At 33.3% G+C, this 24,376-nt stretch overlaps 4 protein-coding genes across 4 annotated transcripts in view; 3 read left to right on the top strand and 1 right to left on the bottom strand.

Annotated features, from left to right (window-relative positions):
• Positions 1–2,762, top strand: part of LOC111622044 (endothelin-converting enzyme 1-like) — a 7,516-nt gene extending 4,754 nt beyond the window's left edge. The window contains exons 6-14 of the mRNA XM_023364354.1: positions 561–664; positions 765–835; positions 956–1,007; positions 1,085–1,152; positions 1,239–1,369; positions 1,977–2,042; positions 2,162–2,260; positions 2,340–2,416; positions 2,501–2,762. Coding sequence (XP_023220122.1) covers positions 561–664; positions 765–835; positions 956–1,007; positions 1,085–1,152; positions 1,239–1,369; positions 1,977–2,042; positions 2,162–2,260; positions 2,340–2,416; positions 2,501–2,600 — 768 coding nt within the window. The 3' untranslated portion in view covers positions 2,601–2,762. The remainder of the gene's footprint in view (positions 1–560; positions 665–764; positions 836–955; positions 1,008–1,084; positions 1,153–1,238; positions 1,370–1,976; positions 2,043–2,161; positions 2,261–2,339; positions 2,417–2,500) is intronic.
• Positions 2,763–7,463: 4,701 nt separating this feature from the next.
• On the top strand, positions 7,464–10,614 carry LOC111622045 (GLIPR1-like protein 1). Its single transcript, XM_023364355.1, has 7 exons — positions 7,464–8,009; positions 8,105–8,366; positions 8,859–9,071; positions 9,155–9,249; positions 10,144–10,229; positions 10,303–10,380; positions 10,446–10,614. Exons 2-7 carry the CDS (start codon positions 8,118–8,120, stop codon positions 10,523–10,525), a joined length of 801 nt encoding a protein of 266 aa, XP_023220123.1. The 5' UTR covers positions 7,464–8,009; positions 8,105–8,117; the 3' UTR covers positions 10,526–10,614.
• A 4,867-nt stretch (positions 10,615–15,481) lies between these two features.
• LOC111622089 lies at positions 15,482–16,607 on the bottom strand. The gene has a single exon (XM_023364408.1). It carries the CDS (start codon positions 16,605–16,607, stop codon positions 15,594–15,596), a length of 1,014 nt encoding a protein of 337 aa, XP_023220176.1. The 3' UTR covers positions 15,482–15,593.
• Positions 16,608–19,168: 2,561 nt separating this feature from the next.
• LOC111622090 lies at positions 19,169–20,957 on the top strand. The gene has a single exon (XM_023364409.1). The coding sequence runs from the start codon at positions 19,890–19,892 to the stop codon at positions 20,955–20,957; it is 1,068 nt and encodes a 355-aa protein (XP_023220177.1). The 5' UTR covers positions 19,169–19,889.
• The last annotated feature ends 3,419 nt before the right edge of the window (positions 20,958–24,376 follow it).

Genomic DNA, 24,376 nt, shown 5'->3' on the forward strand with positions numbered 1-24,376 from the left:
CGTCAATTGTTTACGATTGCAGATGCCTTTTGTGTAAAATCCAAGTCGGATGTATGTAAGCTAATAAATGTTCTCGTTAATCTTATCTCGCCTTTTGGTTCGTTCACGGTTACAAGAAATCACCACATAGAGTCTCTCGAGTCTCCGTAGATATAACAAACAAAAATAAATTACACAAAATAAATTGTAGCTATGCATCGATTCCGCGCGACACATCCGAACATGTAAGCCGAACAATAGTGTGGGGAGAGTGAGTAATCAAGGATTGCATGGCGCTCAAACAAAAGACGAATCGACGAGATTTGAAAATCGCGTAACTCCGGGTTCGCGTAAGTTGGGGTAGCGTAAGTCGGGGTATGACTGTATTGCACATCAATACAAGAAGACAGACAAAGTGATCGAAATCACTTTTACTTTGTGGAATTTTTAGTCGATCCCAGGGGGGGGGGTGAAGTGCTTTGTTTGCTCCCTCCGAAGATGCCCATGTTCATGAATAATAGAGTAAAATATATAATACACAAATAATATAATATTTAATAAACTGACACTTCTATTTATAGCTTCCTGAAATGACCGACATATCTTTCGAAAACATGTTAAATTTACGGCGTTTTGCTTTTAAGAAAAGTACTGATTTATATCGACAAACAAACGATAGATCTAAGTAAATTTAAATTTTACTTTCTGTATTTGTTCATATTTAATTTATATATTTGTAAACTTTATAAATTTTATATTATTTTGACGTTTTAACTGCTTTTAAGATGGCCACAAATAGCGCAAGCGGGAGGAACACAAGTAAATGCATTCTACGTTCCAGATTTCAACGCTGTGGGTGAGTTTATCGTATTTAAGAATATATATATATATATATATATAATCTTTAACAGTATCAATTAACTTCTATATTTAATATGAATTTAACCTAATATTTTAACATTATTAATCTTTCCAGTAATTCCAGCCGGAATACAACAGTTACCATTTTACAATGCGGAACGATCCAAGTTAGTAAAATTTTAATTAATTAAAAGTAAATTTTATATTTTAATAACAAATATAATTATAAAATTATTATTATTAGATTTATGAATTTTGGAGGAATGGGACTCGTTTATGGTCACGAAATGACTCACGGACTTGATGAATCAGGTATTTCTCTGAATAAAAGTTTTTTGTGTTGAAAAAGCATTAATGTCTCTCATTTGTGATTTAATTAAATATTATTCTTAAATCAGGAAGTTTAAGAGATAAATATGGAAATCTGAAAAATTGGTGGACAGAGAAATCCAAAAAAGAATTCAAGGATAGATCTAAATGTTTCATCGAACAATACAACTCATATTCCTACGAAGGCCTTGACGTAAATGTAAGTTGTATTTACTGTATTAATATAATAACCAAAGTACGTTTGTTTGTTTGAATGTTTTTGGCTTCATTTGTTGTCTTTCTCAGCAGCGGTAAGTCGTAACACATTGTAATACTTTATTATTGTGTTATTACTATAAATATTAATACTAACATTTTTATATTATTTACTAATGTTATTAATTTTATTATTATAAAATCCAATGTCGGATGACGCTACTCCATATCATTTAAAATCGTTAAAAGCAAGTTATTTTATAGACCGAGATAGTGTTGTAGAAATGCCGTGTTGTACGTGGGATACTTATATATTAATTAGAGAAAAGAATGGGATAAATACATATTAACAAGGGGCCTCCGAATGACTGACTGGGACAAAAGACATTTTTAATACCTATTGCAGGCAGAAAGAATATATAATAATATACAGTATATACAAAGATGCTGAAAGACGTGTTTTTTTTATGTACATATATTGTCAGTTCAATGGAGTATTTAATTTGAATGTCCTGTAATCAATGTAGCATTTTTTTTATTCTATTATGATAGATTTATACTTTATACATTATTTTAAAATATATATACACATTTATTTTATTACATTTTAGGTTGATGGAAAGAGAACTTTATCTGAAAATATAGCTGATAATGGCGGAATACGTCAAGCTTATTTGGTAATAAGGTTACTCATAAAAATCGTTTGTATTAATATAATACGAGTTATAAATTTAATTAAATCAGAATTTAAGTTATTAATAAAACTTATAAACATTTATTATTAAACGTAAACCAGGGTTATCAAAAATGGGTGAAGGATCATGGCAAAGAGAAACGTCTTCCTGGTTTAGAAAAGTATAGCCCGGAGCAACTGTTCTTTATATCTTTTGCTGGAGTAATTTTTCGAAATTTATTAATTATACATTTAATAATTTAAAGAAGAATGCTTAATGCAATTTTTATTATTATTTTAGTCGTGGTGTTCTAGCTTTCCATCGTGGGTGGATGCTTACATTTACAAAGATAATGAACATTCTGCAGAAAAGTTCAGGTAATAATCATCATTTAAGATCATTTTCGTTAAATAATTCATTTTAAATTAATTATTTTTAATTTTACCGAATATTTTATTTAGGGTGATCGGTAGCTTATCCAATATGAAAGAGTTTTCTGAAGCTTTCAATTGTGAATCGGGATCGAAAATGAATCCCAAAGAGAAATGTATCATATGGTGAGAGTACGACATTCGTTTATAAGCATCTTCATTGATGATGCCGTTGAAAATTAAGAATTAATTGATATCTGTATGTAATTATTTTTACCTGGCGAAATTCCAATTTAATTCTGAATTTTTTCTTATAACATATCATTTTTCCGAGTGTTATTTTGTGTACAGATGTGAGCGATATTTGAGGATTTTTAGTATATTACATACATACTTTAAACCGATTAAAATGTCTTTATTCCTTTCAAATCCCCAATGACAGATAAAATGCTAACACAAAAAATGAAAAGACATGCAGACATTGTTGTCATATGTGTACAATTTGTACTCAAATCACGACCAAAGGGTGTAACTGGACACAAAATGTGTAATGGGAATTTTGAATTGTGCGGTGGGAATCCCATATTTATGCAGTAATTAATTGCTTTATAATGAGTTGTATAGGGGAGAGTCATACAGTACCGATCATCTTACAATACTGACCATTATTAGTTTTTCGCTACTAGAGCTAAGTAGCAGAATTCTATAAATATACGAGGAAGAATATCATCGTCATTGTTCTTTATTCTCAATTTAGAGAGAAATGGCAGAAATTGGAAAGTGAGGAAAGTAAAATGAACCAAAGTTGGCATGAAAATGGCAATAGATAAAGTTCCTGTGAACAATATGATTCAACGACAGACAGGTTCGACATTTTCAGTTTCAAAAACAACATTAATAGAACGAATGAAAGCAATCCAATTTGGTAAAAATGACTTTGAGTTATCCTGTTTCGAGTTAACCAGGCTCCATTATGTAATTTACTAAATTGATACTGATAACTTTAAAGCATACTTCGAGCAATCAGTAACAATATTCCGAATTTAAAATGACCCTATTTGTATTACTGATGACGAGATGTACGCTGGATTTAAGTTCTTGCTTGTAACGTGAGGCAATATGGCATCACTTTGCTGCACACTAGAAGCTATATCCAAGAACTTAGACCAACTTTATACCCGAAAACGTTTATATTAAGAAGTATAAAAGTGATTTATTATTAAAAAAATCGAGCTTTATTTTAATTATTAATATCTTTCATTTCTTTATAAATTAAAATTTTCATTTACATTTCAATTTACATACAACGATTTTTAAGTTAGTAATCGGATATGCGTAATCAATTTTTAATTTTGGTAGTCTTTTCTATCGGAAGAGTCTATTAACACAGGAAAAGATTCAGCCATATTTTACTAACAAAAGTCAAGATGAAATTCATAAAAATTTAACCAGATGAAAGAATTCCAAGTTATGAAATGGGAATAACTTATGGATAAATCGAAAAATAAAATTGTTTCGGTAAGTTACGGTGAGCCTTTCTCACATTAAGGCTCACCTTAATGTGGTTTGGATTTTTGACGGGATACGGCAATGTGCTCAGGGACTAACTACCAGTGTTATGATGAACTATACTTTAAAGTTGAAATACTACGAAGATATAAGAAGAAGAAAACCGCTGGTGAATACTATTATCCGTGGAAAAGTTCAGGTAATAAAAGGTAAAGACGATTGCAAAGAAAGATGATTATGTTCTGTCGTAACAAAACAGCTACATGTAGCTCAAATAGAGATTCTCCAGTTTATATAGCCTATAACAAACTAGTGACTGAATAACAATGATATAAACCAAGAATACTTTTGAAAAGTACGATTTTATTCTCCGTAAGATAATAATGAAACTGTTTTACCAAAAACTAAAGTTATTCACTTATGTTCTGAGCAACATAATTAATAGAATGAATTGTTAATTAATAATTCCATAATTAAGCTTTTTATACATATTTATATAATTGTGACAATGCCGAAGGGCCTCCCTGGTCTTCGGCACCACGTGACCGAAGGGTCGACATCGCGTCGGTGAAGATCGCAATGACAAGTTTCGTCAGGACTGACACCACTGGGTCTTCACGGCTAGACACAGAAACCGTTTCGTTCGGGCGTGTGAGCGGTCACGTGTGTGAGCGATCAGAGTCGAGATAGAAGGAGAGGCAGAGCACCGGAAGTGACATTTTAACGTAACAACTGTTTAATGGTTAACGATAAGCTATACATTCGGGCTGCTGTTAGATACATATCTACGATAGGGATTAGATATTAGGATATTCCGTTTTGGCTTTTCCGATAAGAGAGAGAGTTTACATAAGTTGCGCATGTCGATAAATACCTTTTGTTTTTGCTGTCTTGATTGAGATTCTCGAGCGTTCTGGGTGAAGGAAAGAAAGTTCGGGATGTCAGTTCTTGTATCCGGTAGAGGAAGTATCCGTAAGAATGATAGAACGTAAAGTATCGCAAAGGTGTTCGACAATGTTACGATGGGTTTCGATGATATTTTAGTAGGATATAACACGTAGAATAAAATGATATATTCACAGATATCCGAATATGGAGACACTTAGGACAAAAATACGAGTGACAACTTCTCGTTCGAAAGACGGGCGACGACTGCTCACTTTGTTGTTGTTGTCTAATGTTGAACTGTTAAAATCGCGATACTAGGTCGAAAGGTGATGAGAAAGCGTCGTTATTAAGTCTGAGAACTTAGCAGATGTTTAGCTCCCAGATGTAAAAGTTGACAGTTATTGAATGAAAGTATAGCTACACTGTGATCTTATGACACCGTGGAATGAAAGTATGACTACGATGTGATCTTATGATGAAATTATATAAACACACGGAAAGTCTGGATTTGGATCTTCACATAATTCATATTGTTTTTATGTAAAGATTTAAGTTTATTCAAAAAGAACAGTAAAAATAAATATCAGTTCTATTATTCAGATTTTAATTATCAATTATCCACACGAAATACAAACTTGTTATCTTTAATTGAACACAAAGTAAATTTATATTTGTTCAATAATGTTTCCAGACTTAAATAATTAAAATCGATAATTTATGTAAATATTACTTAAACAAATAAAGATAATTAAATCTTCATTTTGTTTTCATAAATTTAAGATGATATTTACTATTTTCAAATAATATCAAATCCAATTTTAACAAAAATAGTTCACGGAAATCAACTAATTAATGTATAATTTGATAAATAATATATTGTTAAAGTAAACAAAACAGTTGCACAAAGTTTAATTTACTTGCATTATTAAATATTTAACAATTTATTAAAATAATTAATTTTTAAAGAATCTGCCTCTCTAGAGTAGTTTCAATAAGGGATTGCTTCCTATTTACGTGGATAAAACCCGAAAAAACTCCACATGGTCTTTGGTCAAAGGGTCTGCACCTGCTACCAGTGTTTAGCTCTTTTATCCACTCGGCTACTGGTGACCAGATATAGACTTATTGTGAACTTTTTTACAATTATAATGGTTTAATTTTAATAATTTTTTGTTATTTTCCTGGCTGCTATGAATAAACCTTCATAACAAGAGAAAGAATTGGAATCGTGTAAAATTTGATCCACCGAGATTTTTGCAAGTTTTCACGTTTTGAGACTTCTAAACCTAGAAAAGTACGAGTTAATGGTATGAAATTTTATGGTTGAAGTTCGAAAAGATGGGAGATATCGGAGATCTCCCACCTTTTTCAAGCTTCCTCCATTTTATAGTAAACTAGGTAAGCCCGACATTCGGAAAAAATAAGTAAAAGCATTAAAATTATTAGATTATTTCGTACATCTAATCTAATCCTTCTATTATATAATATTATAGAATTTTATTTATATTTACAAACGTAAATATTGTGCCAATCTAACACATTTCAAAAATTCTTTAAATTGTGTACACTAGAAGAGTAAAGAATCTGTATACTGTGTTAGATTGGGTCATTAATTAAGTGTGATAAACTCTTACGTAAGATAATCTTTGTAGTTATATAAATCAAACTATAATATAACGAATATTAAACAAAAGCACCACGTAAAAAGTAAACGTCGTATTCTGGATTTTCCAATTTCAATGCCAACATACCGCTGATCCGATAGAAATTCGGGTCGTTACAGAAGGGAGTTGAAGTAACTCGACGAAAAGTAGTTGTTGACCTCCTCCCAGAAGAATGGATGAAGAGAGGATGATCAACCACTACTAATTAATACTGCTCTACTATTAATATTTAAAAAGCGATCCGTGTTAGACAGGTTGTGATGGCTCCGCACGTTATCGAGTTGCTAACCGAAAGAATTCGTATGATTTTTTAAATAAAAAAATCTTCTAAAACAGTAAGAATAATTTCTTTTACGTTCTCTCTCTCTCTCTCTCTGCTCAACCAGTTGTTGGTGGGCAAACATGGAAGTATATCTTGTAACGTCTCTCTTCGCTCAGTTATTTTACCCTTTGATAAGGCCTTTTCCAGAATAACCCATCGAGATATTCCACTCTGGGTCTTCCGCATCCCCTTTTGCCTTCTATCTTTCCTTCCAATAAAACATTCATCCATTCGGAGTGTCGAATTAGGAGACCAATCATATCATTTCTCCTTTTCTCTATCGTTCTCAAAATCTGTCTCTTCTCTGTTGCCTCTTTCAGGACGTCCTCATTCCTCTTTCTCTCCGTCCACGACACTCGCATCATTCTTCGCCAACACATCTCAAAGGCCTCCAGTTTTCTTTCTCTGCTGTTCGGAGTGTCCACGTCTCCGAACCGTACAACGCTATGCCCGTTTGTTATCTTTGAACCCATTAATAACTAACTACTAGTTCGGTAGTCTCATACCCTCGGCTACTGGTGAGTGGGTATTAGAATTAAGAAAGTACCTTAACAGAACTGTAAACTATGCCCATAGAAGCAAAAAACGTCAAAGGAATCATACCTCTATATGCAATCCTTTTTCACTTTACTGCACCACTCTGTATCTACAGTATTTATATAAGTGGAAAGCAATGGTGGTCGCCTTATTCCTCAACTTTATTGACGTGTCAGTCATCGATGCGTGGAGGCTATACCAAATCGCTCAAGGCAACATCAACTGAAATCTCCTTCAGTTCAGAAGAAAACTGATCGTGGCTCTTCTCAACACTTAGAAAAAAGAGATAGATCATAAATGTTCAGTTCTCACATTTCATAAACAGATAGGAAGTCTTTTGAAGAACAACTTTCAAGAAGAAACATTAGTTCTGGATATTTCGTGGTGAAAGATTTACAATGTAAATGTGTCTGTTGCAAATACTGTAAGAATCAAACTGTTTGTAGCAGTGTCCAATGTGATGTCGGATAATATCTCTAATGTTTTAAACTGTATCATAAGTGAATTAGAATAAAATCACAATCCGTTCAAGTGCTAAGAATTATATATTGTGTTTTGCCAAAATTCGAATATCGCAACATTTATCGTTCGTTAAATTCTTCAAATTGAAAATCCATTCGAACTAAAGTTATTAGAATTAGATTCCATTTTTCTCCGGAAGCGATTTCAGTTAAATAAGGTAAAGAATAAAATAATAAATTTTTAAGAACTATAAAGAAATTGTTTGTTAAATCTGTTTAAATAAAGTTAATTAATTAATTTAACGTTTAATAGTTTTTAATTAAACATGATTCGAAACTGGTTAATATGGTTTGTGGGATTGTATTGCGTGAACAAAGAATTATTCATTTCTACAAAAGGTGAGGTTATCCAGACTAACGACAAATTAGAAACTACTTATAACCGTTCTGATGAAAATCTGGATGTCGTGAAATACAGTGGATTCAATGTAAAACAAGAAGACAAAATTGTAGCAGAAGTAAATTCTCTTAAGGGACGACTTCATATTCAAATTGTATCAAATAAAGTGAAAGTGGTAAGTTAATTTATGCGAATATAAATGAAATTTTGAAAATATTTACAAATTAAAATAAATATATAATCTATATAAGGTTATACGTAATACGAGCAGGATTAAAAAAAAATTGTAATTCGAGATATGACAACTGATCTCCCTATATCTCTACACCACTTTGACCTTTAACCACCAAAATTTAATGGAGTCAATGCCCATAATAAATAAATCTCCTTGCAAAATTTTATTTATTTTGTAGCATTTTAGACTGAGCACTTGTGGCACAGTGGTCTTTATCTACTGAGCCGCTGGTGGGTAGTAAAAAAAATGTGCCATTATCCATAATTTGACTTAACAATTTTCTGGTGGTTTAATTTTTTGATGTTGTATTGCTTTGTATAATAATAATTTGAAGAATATAAAATATTTGATTGAATTTAATGTAAAATGAAACTTTAATGTAGATATAAAAGAGCAATTTTGTAATAAAGTAATTTTATAATATCTTTATAGGAATGGAGTGACAAATTAGCAAAACTCGCTAAGGATTGGGGCGATCAATGTAAAAGGGAATTTGGTCCTCCTGGTTGTGAGAAAAAATTCAGTCAAAATAGAGGTTCAATCAACAAATCCTTTGATGAAATACACCTAATAAACGAATGGGCTAGGGCTAATTACACCTATGAAACCAATACTTGTAATGGTATTTGTGATTCATACAAAAATGTAAGTTTTAGGAGTTTAAAATCGACAAAGTTGAATTTGATAAGATCAAATTTTAATAATAGATTTAATTTAAAATTTAATAGATTATGTGGGCCGAAAGTTACGCAATTGGTTGTTCAAAATCGAGTTGCGAAAATCTCGGTTCGGGCCATTTCATGATATGCAACATTTATCCTCCGTAAGTTCAAACACATGAATTTTATATATTGTATTAATTCTATTTCATTATTTCATCGAGATTCATCAAATTTATTAAAACTATTGTATGCAGTCATACGAAATTGTGAAGGAATGTTACTATAAGATCATGGAGGAGGTAGGAAGTCTAACCCAAAATAGATGAACATAATTCATCGTGGGCGGTATGAATCAAAGCATGGTTTTTCCCATCCTTTACCGATCGCAGGTAGAGACTTTTTAATGTGGAAATGTGCTGATGTTTCAGATGTTACTGCGTATGGATAAAAAACACAAGTCTGATATGAAAATAGGCTAGAGTATTCGCAGCGTGTTTTTTAATTGTTAATGTTATAGACAATATCCTCATGCGCTCGTGTATGCTACACTTCAAATATTCGATATAACTCTATCTGAAAATTAATATGAAGAAGTAAAAAGTTTATTTAATAGCATGCAAGAGTTAAATCTATAAAGACTTCTATTATTTGCAATAACTTCTATTCTATATCAGATAAAAACAATCTAAAAAGCATTTTATCAATACAACAATTTATTTTAGTCTTTAAGGATTTAAAAGTTTAAAGAAATAAATGCACCGGACATATCAAATTTGGCGGTGGAGTTGATTAAGTTGGGCCACCCCTGCTAATACATCTGACTTAAAAAATGTGGAATAAATTACTTTTCTTGCGCATTTTGCAGAGTATTTTTATCTCAAATGATTTAAATTTACCAATGTCAAACACAGGAACATCGTTTTGTAGACAACCCCTGGATAAAATTTTTTAATATAGTCTACAATATTTCATAGATTTTGAAGAATAATAAATTAACTGATTTTTTTTTACATATTTACGTGTATATGAATATTTATTTTTTTCTTTTTATTTAGTATTGATGTGAATAAGAGACCATACTTAATAGGGTACGCATGTGGCGATTGTCCAACTGGTTATCCTTGTAAAGAGGGATTTTGTGGTAAGCATCAGTTATGAATAAGTTATATAGTCCTATATATATGAAAGGAAAATTGCACAAATTTCGTTTATAGATAAAGAAGACAAAAGTGTACCTAAAGAAATAATTAATTGTATCCACGCTAAAGGATATGACGAAATGAATGTTGCAAGTAAGTAAAATGATTTACATTTATTTCGTTACTGACATTTATATGTTAATAAATTTTCATTACAGCTGAATCCGGAAATGGACTTATTGCTGAAAAAGCTACATTACTTTTAATGGGATTGTTATACCCATTATTAATTGATTAAATTACTTTCAATTACATTATTTCAACGATTGTAATTTGAATTATATGTAATGCAAAATTCTTTTAATATAGAAAATATATTGATTGAAGTTCCCTTCTATCCTGACTTTTTTATTTCTTAGTCGAAATTCGTTTGTTTTTGTTTTAAAGCAAATTAGGACATCCAGAAACTTATAAATAGGCATTTAAAAGTTCAAAATAGGCAAATTAATAAGCATTAATAAGAAAATACGAAATCATTCGATTTAGTGCCACATTGAATTTAGTGGGAGTTCGGAAACAAACAAATGTGGCGATATATCGAGGTTCGACTGTATTTATTTTTTACCATAGCAATTGACAAATAAATAATGAATATAAATAATTTTAATTCGTTCTGAAAAGGGTATAATAAAGTTTTTCTTTTTTACTTTAAAAAGTGTTAAATCTGTAGATAAAGAAATTTCATGTTCATAAATTCTTAAAATATTTTATAAAAGTTTTAATTTCTGTAAGTAATTTTGGTACAAAATTTTATCAGGGTATAAAATAAAAAAATTCTCCATTTTCTTGTAAAAATAACTTTGTATGTAATATTGAATTGTGTCATACAAGAATGATACGAGCACGAGGAGAGTGCGAGAACGATTAATAAGGACATTAATTTGGTAGTTGTGTGTATTTCATCTCCCGGACCTCCATACTCGGACAGGACCCAAGAAGAGGAGAAGACACAGGTTGGAAACGCACCGTCCATATCGACTCTCCAATACGCCTAAGAGGTATTTAAAAAGGGGGCTAAACTTGTAAACTCTCTCCGCAGAAAAACTTAGAACAGGGAAATTAGGTCAAGCACGCGTTTAGTTAAAGATTATTTGTTCGCATTCGTAACCGCATTTATTCATGTATAAAACTGCTTTAGTTTTATAATAAATTTATTTTATTTGTTATGTTAAACCCTGTCTTTTGTTTGTCTACGGACTCCTGCCGACCTATCAACGCACTCCCCACTCGATTTGCCCTCCTATCCATTCAACGACCGCGAGATCGGATTTTACCAGATTAAGTGATCAGAAGGGAATAACCCCCGACCCCCTGCTTATCTCACATACAGTACTTCTCTGAAGTTTAATCCCAAAACCTCTTCTCTAACTTTCAAAATGCACTCGTGGGTAGCCTGAGGTAGGACGAAGTCGTACCTCTTTTTGATAGGCAACAGTTTGGTGAGAACTGCCCACTGGTCAGTGGATGGCTTGTTTATGTTTTTTTCTATCCCGGAAAGTCGGGATTCTTTTCTCAGGTCGAGTGGAGGAGGTGAGAGGAGTCATCGGTAAGACGTTGGCACGGGTTTTCGGCGATCATGAACGGTGATGACGGACCGTGTTCACGGACGGCGACGACGGACCCTTTTTTTCTCGTTGTCGCCCCTCTTTTATACCTTTCGTCACGTTACTGGTTTTCGCCAATCGCCGATTTTTAGGATAAGTTCCTCATGAATCATTTTTCAGGTTCCTGAGAGATAGGAAATGGCTCCGTGGGAAGGAAATGTGTATATCCTTTTTCATAAAATTTCGAAAAATGGATCTTTTCTTTGTTTAATTTTAATAAAGATATTTAATCTAATTTGAGCTTCTTTATTTAATTTTATTTTTTTCGGTCCGACCCTCACACACTGTTCAGCAGCCACCATGTTTGCACATCATCCGGAAACTGAATATCTTTTAAACATTTTTACCTTAAACCAGGGCTGTGGAGTCGCGTACCGACTCCGACTCCGACTNTCCCAAAAAATTATACGTGTTTTGGAAATGTTGAGTCGAATTAGTCTAGAATCGGTTAATTTTATAGAAGAAAACCTTTCAAACAGCCTTAGTCCGTAAACTTCACACGTGTCGGGCTGTGATTGGCTCATGTATTTAAGGATTCCTACAACGTAAAATTCTTATAAAGTGGAACGTATCTAAGCGTTATAGGGGGTCTACTGTATATAAATATTATTTTTCCGGCTGTTATATATAACAGAGGAAAAGTGTAGCGCTCGGTCAAAAAATGACCCCTCCCGAATTTTTACATTTTTGGATCCAGGACACCTTGAAATTTCGAGATATGCAAAAGATTCGCAGGTTTTTTTCTATATGTGTGGATGTTAGACTGTGTGTGGGGGGGGCATGATTTTGTTCACCCTGTTTGAAGCCTAATAATGTCTGTGGTCAGAGTGGTCGGAATCGGAGTCGGATGGAGTCGGATGGAGTGGTCGGAGTCGGAGTCGAATAACTAACACAGGAGTTAGTTATTAAGCGTCAAAGTGATCGAACTAAATCGTGTTCCCATATACATTCTAACATCTTAAGCGAGAACGTCTTAATGGGTTTTACTGTACTATAATGAAATGGCAAATAAAGCTTACTTTGAGGGTAGAGACGAGTTTTATTTTATTTTTTTAAATTTCGAACGCTAATAACGAGTGAAATATTCATTAATTTAATTAAGAAATATGACACTCGACCACTTTTATGTCTTCACCCTGTCGACCTTTAATTAAGAACAAAAATTTAATAGTATTAATGCCCCTTTATATGCAAGCTACATTTTTCTTTTTTTTTCATTTGTTAATCATCATTTCCCCTACTGGGGATCAGCATCACCCTTGCCCNTATGACACTCGACCACTTTTATGTCTTCACCCTGTCGACCTTTAATTAAGAACAAAAATTTAATAGTATTAATGCCCCTTTATATGCAAGCTACAGTGCCACATTTCGTTTCTTAAACTTTACCCATTCTGAGATATTGTTTAATATCTCAGAACAGAAAATAAATTAAACAAATTAGACGCCAACACACACGTGCGCGCGAATTTTTCCCCTTTAATGACTTTTTTGAGGGGTTCGGGAGGTCTCCAAACGTGTAGATTTGCAAAAAAAAAACTTGGAGAGTCAAATTTGATACGATTCCAATACTTTTCTGTTTTATATACATAACAAGTTGATATGTAAAAAGGAGTCGGAGTCGGCGGATTTTTTGACGATTCCGACAGCTAAAACACCAAAACTCCACGACTCCTACTCCGACTCCACAGTCCTGCCTTAAACTGTTTTGTAAATTCCTCCTCCTTCAATCTCCACCATTTAATCATTTGTTCAATCTGGCTAACACAGTTCATACAATGGCCAATAAGAAAGTCACAATCCACCAGAAGAACTCTGTTTTGCAGCAATACTTTCTCCATTTAACACCTTACTGTTTCTCACATCATTCAGATGCCTCCCGCGGCACAAGAAAAAAATCAATCTGGATGCATCTACCGCCACTCATGTATGTAACCAGCTGATTTACTTTCTTCTCAAAATAGGTGTTAACTATCGCAATGTCAAAAGCCCAAGCATGATCCACTCTTTCTCCTACACTCCTCTTTTTTCGCGTTCTTCCTCTTCCCAACATCACCATTTAAATCACCCCCACAGATTAACCTCGTTCACAGGAACACTCATTATAACATAGCCAAGATCTGCCCAAAAGTTTGCCTTCTCTTCTTCTCCACTACCTGGTTGAGGTAGTGGAGGAAAGGAGTGTACACACACAATCGTAATGAAAATTCCACCAACGTCTAACTTAATGCTCATAATTCCATCACACTTTCGTTTAACCTCACAGATTCTGTCTTTTAGGACTTTATTAACTACGAAGTTAACTCCATTCCTTCTTCCCTCATTCGCTCCAATCACAAACAGTTTGTACCCTTCCCTAAGTTCTTTAGCTTTATTTCTTTTTCATCTTGTCTCTTGCAGGCACAGAATGTTCATTTCCCTTTTTTGAATTAGGTCAACCAACTCTCTACTCTTCCCATTCAATGTTCCGATGTTTAAAGTACCTATTCTTATACTTGTCTTATTCTTGCTCCTCTCTTTCTGGACTAACTTGTTTAGCCGAACCCGTCCTTGGTTCGATAGCCCAAGCTCATTTGACATAGTTTTCGGGTCAAATGAGTCGCGTGCGGGTGACACCCTAACAAAGTTGTAGCCTAGCAGACATTCTATGTAATTTTGACATAGGTTTTATCAGTGCCATAACTAGGCAGGTGCAACAGGTGCGCCCGCACAGGGCCCACTTGGAAGGGGAGCCCAAAATGCATGTATTTGTTTTATTATTTTTCCAAATCTAATTAATTAAGGGGCCTAATTGCAAATTATTGCACAGAGCACAGGAATGGCTAGTTATGGCACTGGGTTTTTTGGCCTGATGCCATTCCTCCTCTTTTATCCGGGCTTGGGACCGAAAGCGGTATCACGAAGCTACTCAATCCACCCTATGATAGCCACAGACGGAAAATAGAAAAAGGAGTCAGTATAAGACTACGACTGCGACATTTTATATTGTTTTTATCAATTTTAAAATTAGTATTATAATAATGTCGGGAACCAGGGAGAAGTGGTGGCTTTCAATCAATTTGTAACGTATAGATTTCTGCTAATTTCGATCCCATAACTGATTCCATAGATATTCCATCTATTTGTTTATAAAATTATTTTGCATACGAAGAAGTCTTCGCTATTCTAAGAACTCAGTTTTCTCTCTGCTAAACTTCAATCCTTTACTTCCTATTGTATATCCCCAACCCCGATCTAATTTTTTCTCTCTTTTATTAATTTATTAGCTTAAACTATATCACTTTCGAATAACAGTGGTTCTTCCTTGTCTATACCCTACAACAATTTATACGATACACTACGATAGAAAGATATAAACTTAATACTTAATATCGGTGTAAACCTAGTTCTATCCTAAATCTTTTTCTGTATCTCTTTAATCGAGATTACAATTGGTCTTAATTTATATTGATTTCTAAGACACTTTTATTTTGCCTTTTGTTCTCATTGTAATTGTTATGAATAAGCAATAAAATGCAATTAAAACTATAAAATTAAATGGTCGGTAAAAGGAAAAAAGAAGGAATAAAACTCGTTAAAAAGTGGTATCTTTATTGTGGAAATTTAACTTGTACAATATGACGAAATAAAATTTTGGAAATTTGCACTGTGTCTTGCAAGTTAGAGAAATTAAACAAATAAATTTGCAATATAAACACGTTATTAATCAATTAATAAATTGATGTAATTCTTTAAAAATATTGGCAAGGGTAATAATTCGATTCCTTGTGGCAATTTCCAATTCAACCAAAGACAATATCTGATAACGCATCGACATAAATGCTGTAATTTAGCAGGCTTCAAGTACCTTTCTATTAACGATGGTAATAATTTATGAAAACTATCTACAATATGTGGCACTATTAATACTTCATATCGAAAATTATAGGTATATTCTTTCATATCATATAATTTGCACACATTCTTCAATTTTGGCACCTCTCTTAGTAACAAATTGGCATTCGAAATGAGTTCAGGTACGGGATCCGATGTGCTTATCACATTCACCAATTCTATATTATCGTACCTAAATTTTTTTTCTCTCCATAATAAAAGTATTAAATAAATTAGATATTTGTAATCGTTACGATTTGTATTACACTCTCTTATATCATGAATCCATTTAATTAATGCCCCGTGTTGCAATAAAAGAAGGAGAAAGGTTGGATGACAGTTAAGAATTGCTCCAAGACAGAGTTTAGGACTTTGTGAACGGTATCTAATGTAGAATGCTGTTTCGACAAATCGAAGATTTTCATCTCCAAAAATGACCCGTAATCTATTAGTTTGCAACAAGAAATAATTGAGGTGTGCATACTTTTCATTTTCATTCGGATCGTTTTTAAACCGTAAAACACTGGGAAGATTAATAAAAAGATGATAAACATACGTATCATGCTTGAGTAATTGATGTAATAATTCCAATATTGTATTCTTCTCTTGTATGTTCCACTTAAAACAAATTTTGGCTAAATTTCGAATGGTCTTTCTTCTTTCTTGATAATCAAAATATGTATTACCGGTGTTAGGTGTCCATTTTTTGAATTGTTTCAAATAAATCGCCATACGAAATTCGGCTTCTTCGTTATGCTTGATGGAATTACATTTATTTTCCTTTGAAAGATATGGAATACGTAACTTAAGTAAAGTTTTCATAACGTTTAATATCTTATCCATTTTCATTTGTTAATTGTTATGCATTATTTTTCTCAATAATACAATAATGTTATAACAATACATTAATTTATCGAAAGATTTGGTAGAGGCAAGCCGTCAAGTAAGCGTGAAAATGAACGAACAAATGACTTAACATAGCGAATCTTACTACACTGGAATTAGAACACTTTATGTCTATCCAAATTCATATTTTCATTAAATTATGTATGTTATATTATACAGTCGACCCCCCTATAAGATATAGATACGTTCCATTCTTTGGAAACAGTAAAAAAACAGTAAAAAAACCCCTATAAGATATAGGGGGTTATTTACTGTTTTTTACGGATACCGGTCACAATTTTTTCGTAGTTTTACAGGAATCGTAATTATAGGGACCGTAATTATAAGGGGGTCGACTGTACACGATTATATAACAATCTTGTCAATTGGCGTTTATTTTCCATTATATCTAAGAGCTGGATACATCAAGAATTTTTGAAATTTGTTAGGGTTATTTTTATTTAAAGGGGGTTAAACATAAGATATCTTAATTTTATAATATGTTTACATTCTTTATGTATATTATGTTTGTAATAAATACGAAACTATTTTTCTGTATTTAGACTATAGTTAACATTGGTTTCATTCTTATTGTTGTAGAAAAGATTGTTGTAGTAATTAGAGATATTCCGCATACCTCTATAAATTTCTAGTTTGTTTGTTAAGTTATGGCAACGCAACACATGGGCGATCTGCCTAGGGGGAATGCCTTCCGGGAGGTCTTTTAAGGGAAACTGGCCCCTATTTAGGCCTTACTGACGTGGAGAAAACCCGGAAAACTCCACGTGGCCAGCCCGTCCGAGCGAGGTGCAAACCCACTACCGAACTCCCAGTGTTCAGGGTACGAAGACCGCTTGGCCACTGGTGGGCCATCTATAAATTTACTTCTAGTGCAAGTGGAGTGCTTGTCATTGTGAAACGTTTGATATGTTCAAAAATATATTAATTCGTAAAGTTGCTCTTATTCTTCATCCTTTCAAGGTTATAGGCCAAGTAGCCCGTTTCGGATTCGATGTCATTCTTTTCCATTGATGTCCATTGTTTCGACTTCCTCCTTTAGTTGTAAATTAGTATTCTTTTGGGATTAGCTCTCAGTTTATTCTTTGTATATGTTCGTCGTTTTTGTTTGTAGCTATCTGTAGTATGGATTAGTGAATTTACTTTTAGGTTCTAATTTTATTATTAATTTCGACAATTGAGTTGTATCCTTCAGTCTTTCGGAGAAATTTCATTTCACTTTTTTCAATTATGTCTTGGTGATTGACAAAGAGCAGTGTGCTTGCAGTAATGTTGAACCTAATATTAAAGCCTCAAAAATATTTGTTTTCTATTTTTTTCATTATTTCATCTAAATGAACATATATATGTTAAATAATATTAGCAATAGGAGGCACATGGTTGTTGATGTACGTATACCATAGTTGATTGGTTTTCATTAAGTCATGAGATTATTTTTTAAAGCTTTTTTAGTGTCTTGATGAAGCTTAAGTATGGATTTTTTAAAATTAATGTGGTACTTCATATTGTCTTAAAAACTTTTAGAGAAATTCTTTCATGACTCTGTCGAAAAAGTCTTGAGATAACTTTCGTAATGATATTTTTGAGGCTAGTCAATTTTATAAACGAAATATGTAATCTTAGACATTGCTAATGCTTCCAGTAGTGAATGTTGATTAATTATGGGATCGAGATTAAACAGGTAGATTATTAAGTGAGGTGTAACTCTATTTCTATTTTCTTTTACATGTTATATATAAATCATCTGCTTAATTTTTTTACACTTTTCTTATCTCTTTCTAGATGAATTTAAACGATTAATTATTTAGTTGATGGTTCCGTTTGTTTGTATTGTCTTATTTGATGGAGAGGGGTAGCATTTTTTTTCTTCCTCAAGTACTCCAGTTAATTCAAGGCAAGTAGAAAATACAGAATGTAATCCACTTACGACCTAAAGTTGTAAACTTGTAAATTAATTGTTCTCTTCTATAGAAATGCTAAATTAGTATACTCACTTTTATAAAAAAGTCTCGTTTTACAGAAAAGAATTCTCCTACAGACAATCCCAGAGGAGTTTTTCCATATCTTTTCATAAAATCGTCCATCTTTAAACAAAAACAAAGTTAAAAAAATCTAATTCTTACTAAATTTTTCTATTTTCACTTATATTATAGAATCTATAATATAAGCTTATCTATATCTATATTCTATATCTATGTTACTGTAAATGCTCGAACTATAGTGAATCCTAAGATTTTCCAGTAAAACCTAAGATTTACCAAATCTTTGTGGTAAAAGTCCGAAATGTTCTGCGATCATCGATAATTTCGAACTTTTACCAGCATTTACTCGGTATATCTTAGGTTTTACCTCAGAGACATGGTAAATGTTGAAAAAATATTCCCCGCTTTCCGCACCACTCCGCGTTGTCGCCTTCGCTCGCCTCATTCCATCGTTTGACACGTTAGAACACGCACGTTAATTCTAATCTTCTTTGAGATTTTGTTGTCTAAAAGTTATTTATGAATCAAGATGAGTATGAAACGGAGATTTTATGAAATAATGGACGAGTTCGTTGCAAGCAAGAAAGAACTTTTATCTTAATAGGGACAAATACGCAAAGTGTTTGGAGGAAGTAAAAGCTGCAAAGAACATGAAAAAGAAACAAGCTGTTCATTACAGGCGTATAAAGCGTTACGACATTTTGACTATAGGCGGCGAAGAAAAACTAATTGCACCTATGAAGGAGGAGGATGGAGAAATAAGGTATTACATTTGTTACGAGGACTTATTCAATATTCTCGAAGAAACACATGTTGCTGTTGGCCACGGTGGAAGGACACGGATATTTAAGGAATGTAACCGCAAGTATAAAAATGTAACAGTTGAGGCTACTATGAGGCTACTATGACATATTTGAAGCTATGTCAACCTTGCCAAAAGAAACAGAAGACTTTGAAAAAGGGCATTGTCGTCAGACCTATACTTCACAGTGAAATGAACTCACGCTGTCAGGTTGATCTAATAGATCTACAAACCAGCCCAAATGGAAATTATAAATTTATTTTAGTTTACCAAGACCATCTTACCAAATTTGTGATCCTTCGTACGCTTCAAACTAAACGCGCCGTAGAAGTTGAATACCATCTTTTGGATATTTTCACCACTTTTGGAGCGCCGAGCATCCTTCATTCCGATAATGGTCGAGAATTCTCTAACTAAGTTATTGAGAGTTTATGCTCCATGTGGCCGGATGTAAAAATCGTACATGGAAAGGCAAGACATAGCCAAAGTCAAGGATCAGTGGAGCGTGCTAATCAAGACATAGAAAATATGTTGAGCACGTGGATGGAAACCAATCAGTTATCAAAGTGGTCAGAGGGTTTAAGATTCATCCAGGCAATGAAAAATAGAGCATATCACGAGGGAATCAAATGTTCCCCCTACGAAGCAATGTTTGGTTGTCCAATGAAAATGGGCCTTGCAACTTCAGCAATCCCTAGTGATATGATTAGAGTTATAAGATCTGAAGAAGATTTAGAGAAGTTGTTGCATTCGCATGACAATATGGAACAAAATAATGACGTCGAAAATGCAATCGAACAGGACAAGGAAGAAAGCATTGTTGAAAATGAGTCAGAAGGGGATATAGACAATAGCACTGTCAACGATAAAACACAAGAAGATGAAATGATTATTACTGAGAAGATGAAGGCGAAGCAAATAACCGATGATTCCAATGTAACGATTCAGAGAGATACCGATTCAGAGACAGAAAACACGATTGAGTCTCAGGAAGTTCTTGTAACTATAGAGCCAATACCAAAAAAGATAGAATCTGTAGTGACTATAAGAAACAACGCAAAATTGAATTTGGAAAAACAAGCTGAAAAAATGAAAGCCACGTCTGTTGATAAATATCCAAATGTGAAAATTGGCCAAAATGTAAGACTGAAAGTGCCTGAAATTGACAAAGCTAAAACCGACCCGAAAAGCGTTATTGCAGTTGTAGTAGATGTAAAGGACAACGAGTTTTACCAACTAGGTACCAAAATTGGAGTACTAAAGCAGCTTTATACACAAAATCAATTTACTTCATGCCCTGAAGACTTTATCAAGATAGAAGAAGTTGTTAAAGGTAAAGAAGTGAGTCTTCGAGAAGTTGTCGCAAAATTGTCTTTGACCGGAGGACAAGGTTTCAAGAAGTGCAACTGCTTAAAAAAATGCCTAACGAAGAAGTGCGCTTGCAAGTCATCAGGATTACTTTGTAATTCTAAATACCATGATAGCTCTCCATGTTGTAATAAGTAAAATCTTTTTTTACTTTAATTAAATGACAATGAATACCAAATGATTAGAAAAAATACTGTGATTACTGATTAGCTTAGCCGGATAGGCTATTATATTATTTTTTACAAGATAATTTAATTTTTGTTATGTTAGAAAAGTATTTTTAAACTGTTTCACTAGTTGTTAATAAATAGGACTTAGTAAGTTTATAATAATTGCAATAAAAGATTAATAAAATACTCATTGTTTTATTTTCAAAAGCAACATTTACTAATTGTCTTTAGTAAAACCTAGCATGTACCAAATTCTAATGGTAAAAGCCCGGAAAATCATCTCACTTTATAAAAATCCTTACATTTACCAACTCATGTTGGTAAATCCGAAGATTTACANTATGCGAATTTTTTATATGCGCTTTTCTGTAGAACGTATTCACCGCATAAAACGAGACCTTACAGTATAAATGGACGTGTGTGACCCTATATTTCACTTTTCCGCCAAAACTACACATCGCACGTGAATGGTGTTTGTATGTGGTAGTAGCCCCAAGTCTCCATTCGTGCACTATGGGAGTTGCGTCTCGATAGCTATAAGGGTGCGGGAGATATGGGCTTGAAAGTGGTTGACTTCGAAGATGTGTAACAATGGAAGTGTCAACAATGGAAGTGTCAACAATGGAAGTGTCAACAATGGAAGTGTTAACAATAGAAGTGTTAACAGTGGAAGTGTTAACAATGAAAGTATTAAGAATGGAAATGTTAACATGGAAGTGTTGAGTAACAAAGCTGCCCAATTCAATTTTGCTAGGAAAAATATGGCCGCTCGATGGAATAAGGTGAAATAATTAAATTGTATACCGACATTGAACACTTAAAACAATGTCCAAGCAATTGTCACTGCTTGGAACTCTCTTGAGGCATCGATCATAAAAAAACCTTGTTGATACCGTGCCAAATTCCATTTTCAATGTTATCAGTAAAGAAGGTGCGCAAATAAATTACTAACATGTAAATTAAACTATTTTGTAGTATATAATTCTTTTTACATTCATTTACTAGTCGATTTTAAACACTACAAAAGATTTAGTTTCGTAGTGTTTAAAATTAGTTTTTCTTACAATTTGTTGTTTGCTGCGATATAGGAAACAATGAATTTTGACATACTGTATTGTTCAGTATTTATGAAAACATAATACAGTAGAGCGTCGTCAAATAGCTACATCATATGTGTAATTTCTAACCTTCATATAGTAAATTTGCAGCGGTTCTCTACTTTCGTGGAGTACTGTATTATACAGGGCTGTGGAGTCGCGTAAAAATCTACCGAGTCCAACTCCGACCAGGGACGGACTTGTTACCGAAAGAAACCCGAAAATTCTGATGTCATCATGTGACCTTAGAATAAAAGATTCAATAAATAAAGTTCTAATAAAGATAGAGAGAAGAAACTTTTTATTCCAAAGCTAAAAAAACAGTAATACAGTATATAAATATGTATTCGATAATTTTTACTTTTCCTGCTGTTATATACAACAGAGGAAAAGTGTAGCGCTCGCTCAAAAAATGATCCCTTCCAAATTTTTACATTTTTGGACTTAGGACACCTTGAAATTTCGAGATATAAAAAAGATTCAAGGTATTTTCTATATGTGTGAATGTTAGAGACTGTGTGGAAGTGGCATGATTTTGTCCACCCTGTTTGAAGCTTAATAATTTCTGTGGTCAGAGTGGTCAGAATCGGAGTCGGATTGGTTTAACACAGGAGTTAATTATTATTAAGCGTTAAAGGGTTGAACTAAGTCGTGTCCCCATATACATTCTAACATATTAGGCAAGAACATCTTTCATGGATTTTACTGTAAGTAGTAGTGGTTTGGGCCATACTGATCACAAAATTAATTTTTTGAGTAAATTACTATCGAATAAATTAAAATTGCAAATAAAAATTTCTTGAATGGAATTATTTCAGATCACAAAATAAACTTTTTTAAGAAATTACTATCGAATAAATTTCGATAATTGTATGAAATAGTATAACACCAAAACGAATTTTTTTTAAATTTTTATCATCAATACTAGAATTAATTATTTTCTTGGTGAATATTTGTCTTAATATTCTGATACATGACAATTTGAAATAATATAACACTGAAATTATTTTGAAAGGTTTTTATTTTTACGTTACAGTTTATTTAAGTGTTTCCACTTTTTCCTTCAGTTTATCTAAAGCAAGAAATTTCTGCACCTAATAATTTTTCAGGATATAAATTATTTTCAGATCAAAAATTTCTCGATTAAATTAAGATTATAAATATTTAGAAAACTTTTTATTTCATTTTAGTTTTTATAAAATATCTTGGAACAATAATCATTTCAGACATAATAATTTCAGATCAAATGATCAGCAATAATAACTTTAGTATTTAGAAAACTTCTCAGTTCAATTCATTTTTTCATATAAAATTAATTTGCAATAATAATTTTTACAATTTGTTCTAATATCCGAGTAAATTAAAACACAACTCAAAATAATATTTTAACAATAAAACTGTGGTTAATTCGGTATCAGCAGAGAGACACTCAGATGAAACATATTAAACTGGTTAAGATATCTTCCTTTAATCTATGAATTATAGTACAAGAGTCTTTACATAGCAGTAGGACGAACGTCCGCACGTGTCGACAGACAGTAGTCCGAACAAAGGAACAAGTTGAGACAAAGGGTCATAAAACCTTTTGTTATCTCGCCGTCGGTACTCGCCCTGACATTGCCTACACTGTCAGCATGTTGAGCCAATTCAACACTTGCTACAACCATACCCACTGGCAAGCAGCAAAACGAGTGCTTCGCTACCTCAAATGCACTGCCGACTACGGAATCACATTCAAAAAAACAGGTAAACCACTCGAAGGCTATGTGGATGCCGATTGGGGAGCATGTCCGAATGATCGACGGAGCTACACAGGCTATATGTTCATGCTTGCAGGCGCAGTAGTGAGTTGGGAATCACGAAAACAACGTACCGTCGCACTCAGCTCAACTGAAGCCGAATACATCGGACTAACCGAAGCAGCAAAGGAAGCAATCCACCTTAAAAACCTTCTCTGCAACGTTCACTCAAGATCAGATCATCCCATAACGATATACAACGACAATCAGAGCGCCCAGAAACTTGCCAGAAACCCGATCTTTCACTCACGAACTAAACACATCGGGATACGACATCACTTCATCCGGGAGGCTCTCGAACGCAGAGACGTAGACATCAAATATCTACCGACCAGCGAGATGCCGGCCGACGTTCTAACCAAACCATTGTTTTCGAACAAACACCGGTCGTGCGTCGCCAACATGGGTATCGGACCCATAGAAGGTTCACCGTGATATCAAATTGAGGGGAGGTGTCGATACTCTCGACGCATACCAATTTGACCCACTAG

This window comes from Centruroides sculpturatus, unplaced genomic scaffold, assembly GCF_000671375.1.
Source record: "Centruroides sculpturatus isolate CEXI.00-Female unplaced genomic scaffold, Cexi_2.0 scaffold11, whole genome shotgun sequence".
NCBI lineage: Eukaryota > Metazoa > Arthropoda > Arachnida > Scorpiones > Buthidae > Centruroides > Centruroides sculpturatus.

Bases quoted from the DNA above. Each gene is read 5' to 3' on its own strand.
- LOC111622045 (XM_023364355.1), top strand. From the start codon at position 8,118: ATGATTCGAAACTGGTTAATATGGTTTGTGGGATTGTATTGCGTGAAC. The intron at 10,230-10,302 runs GTAAGCATCAGT...TTTCGTTTATAG, and splicing joins TTGTAAAGAGGGATTTTGTG to ATAAAGAAGACAAAAGTGTA. The intron at 10,381-10,445 runs GTAAGTAAAATG...TTTTCATTACAG, and splicing joins TGACGAAATGAATGTTGCAA to CTGAATCCGGAAATGGACTT.
- LOC111622089 (XM_023364408.1), bottom strand. From the start codon at position 16,607: ATGGATAAGATATTAAACGTTATGAAAACTTTACTTAAGTTACGTATT.
- LOC111622090 (XM_023364409.1), top strand. From the start codon at position 19,890: ATGTGGCCGGATGTAAAAATCGTACATGGAAAGGCAAGACATAGCCAA.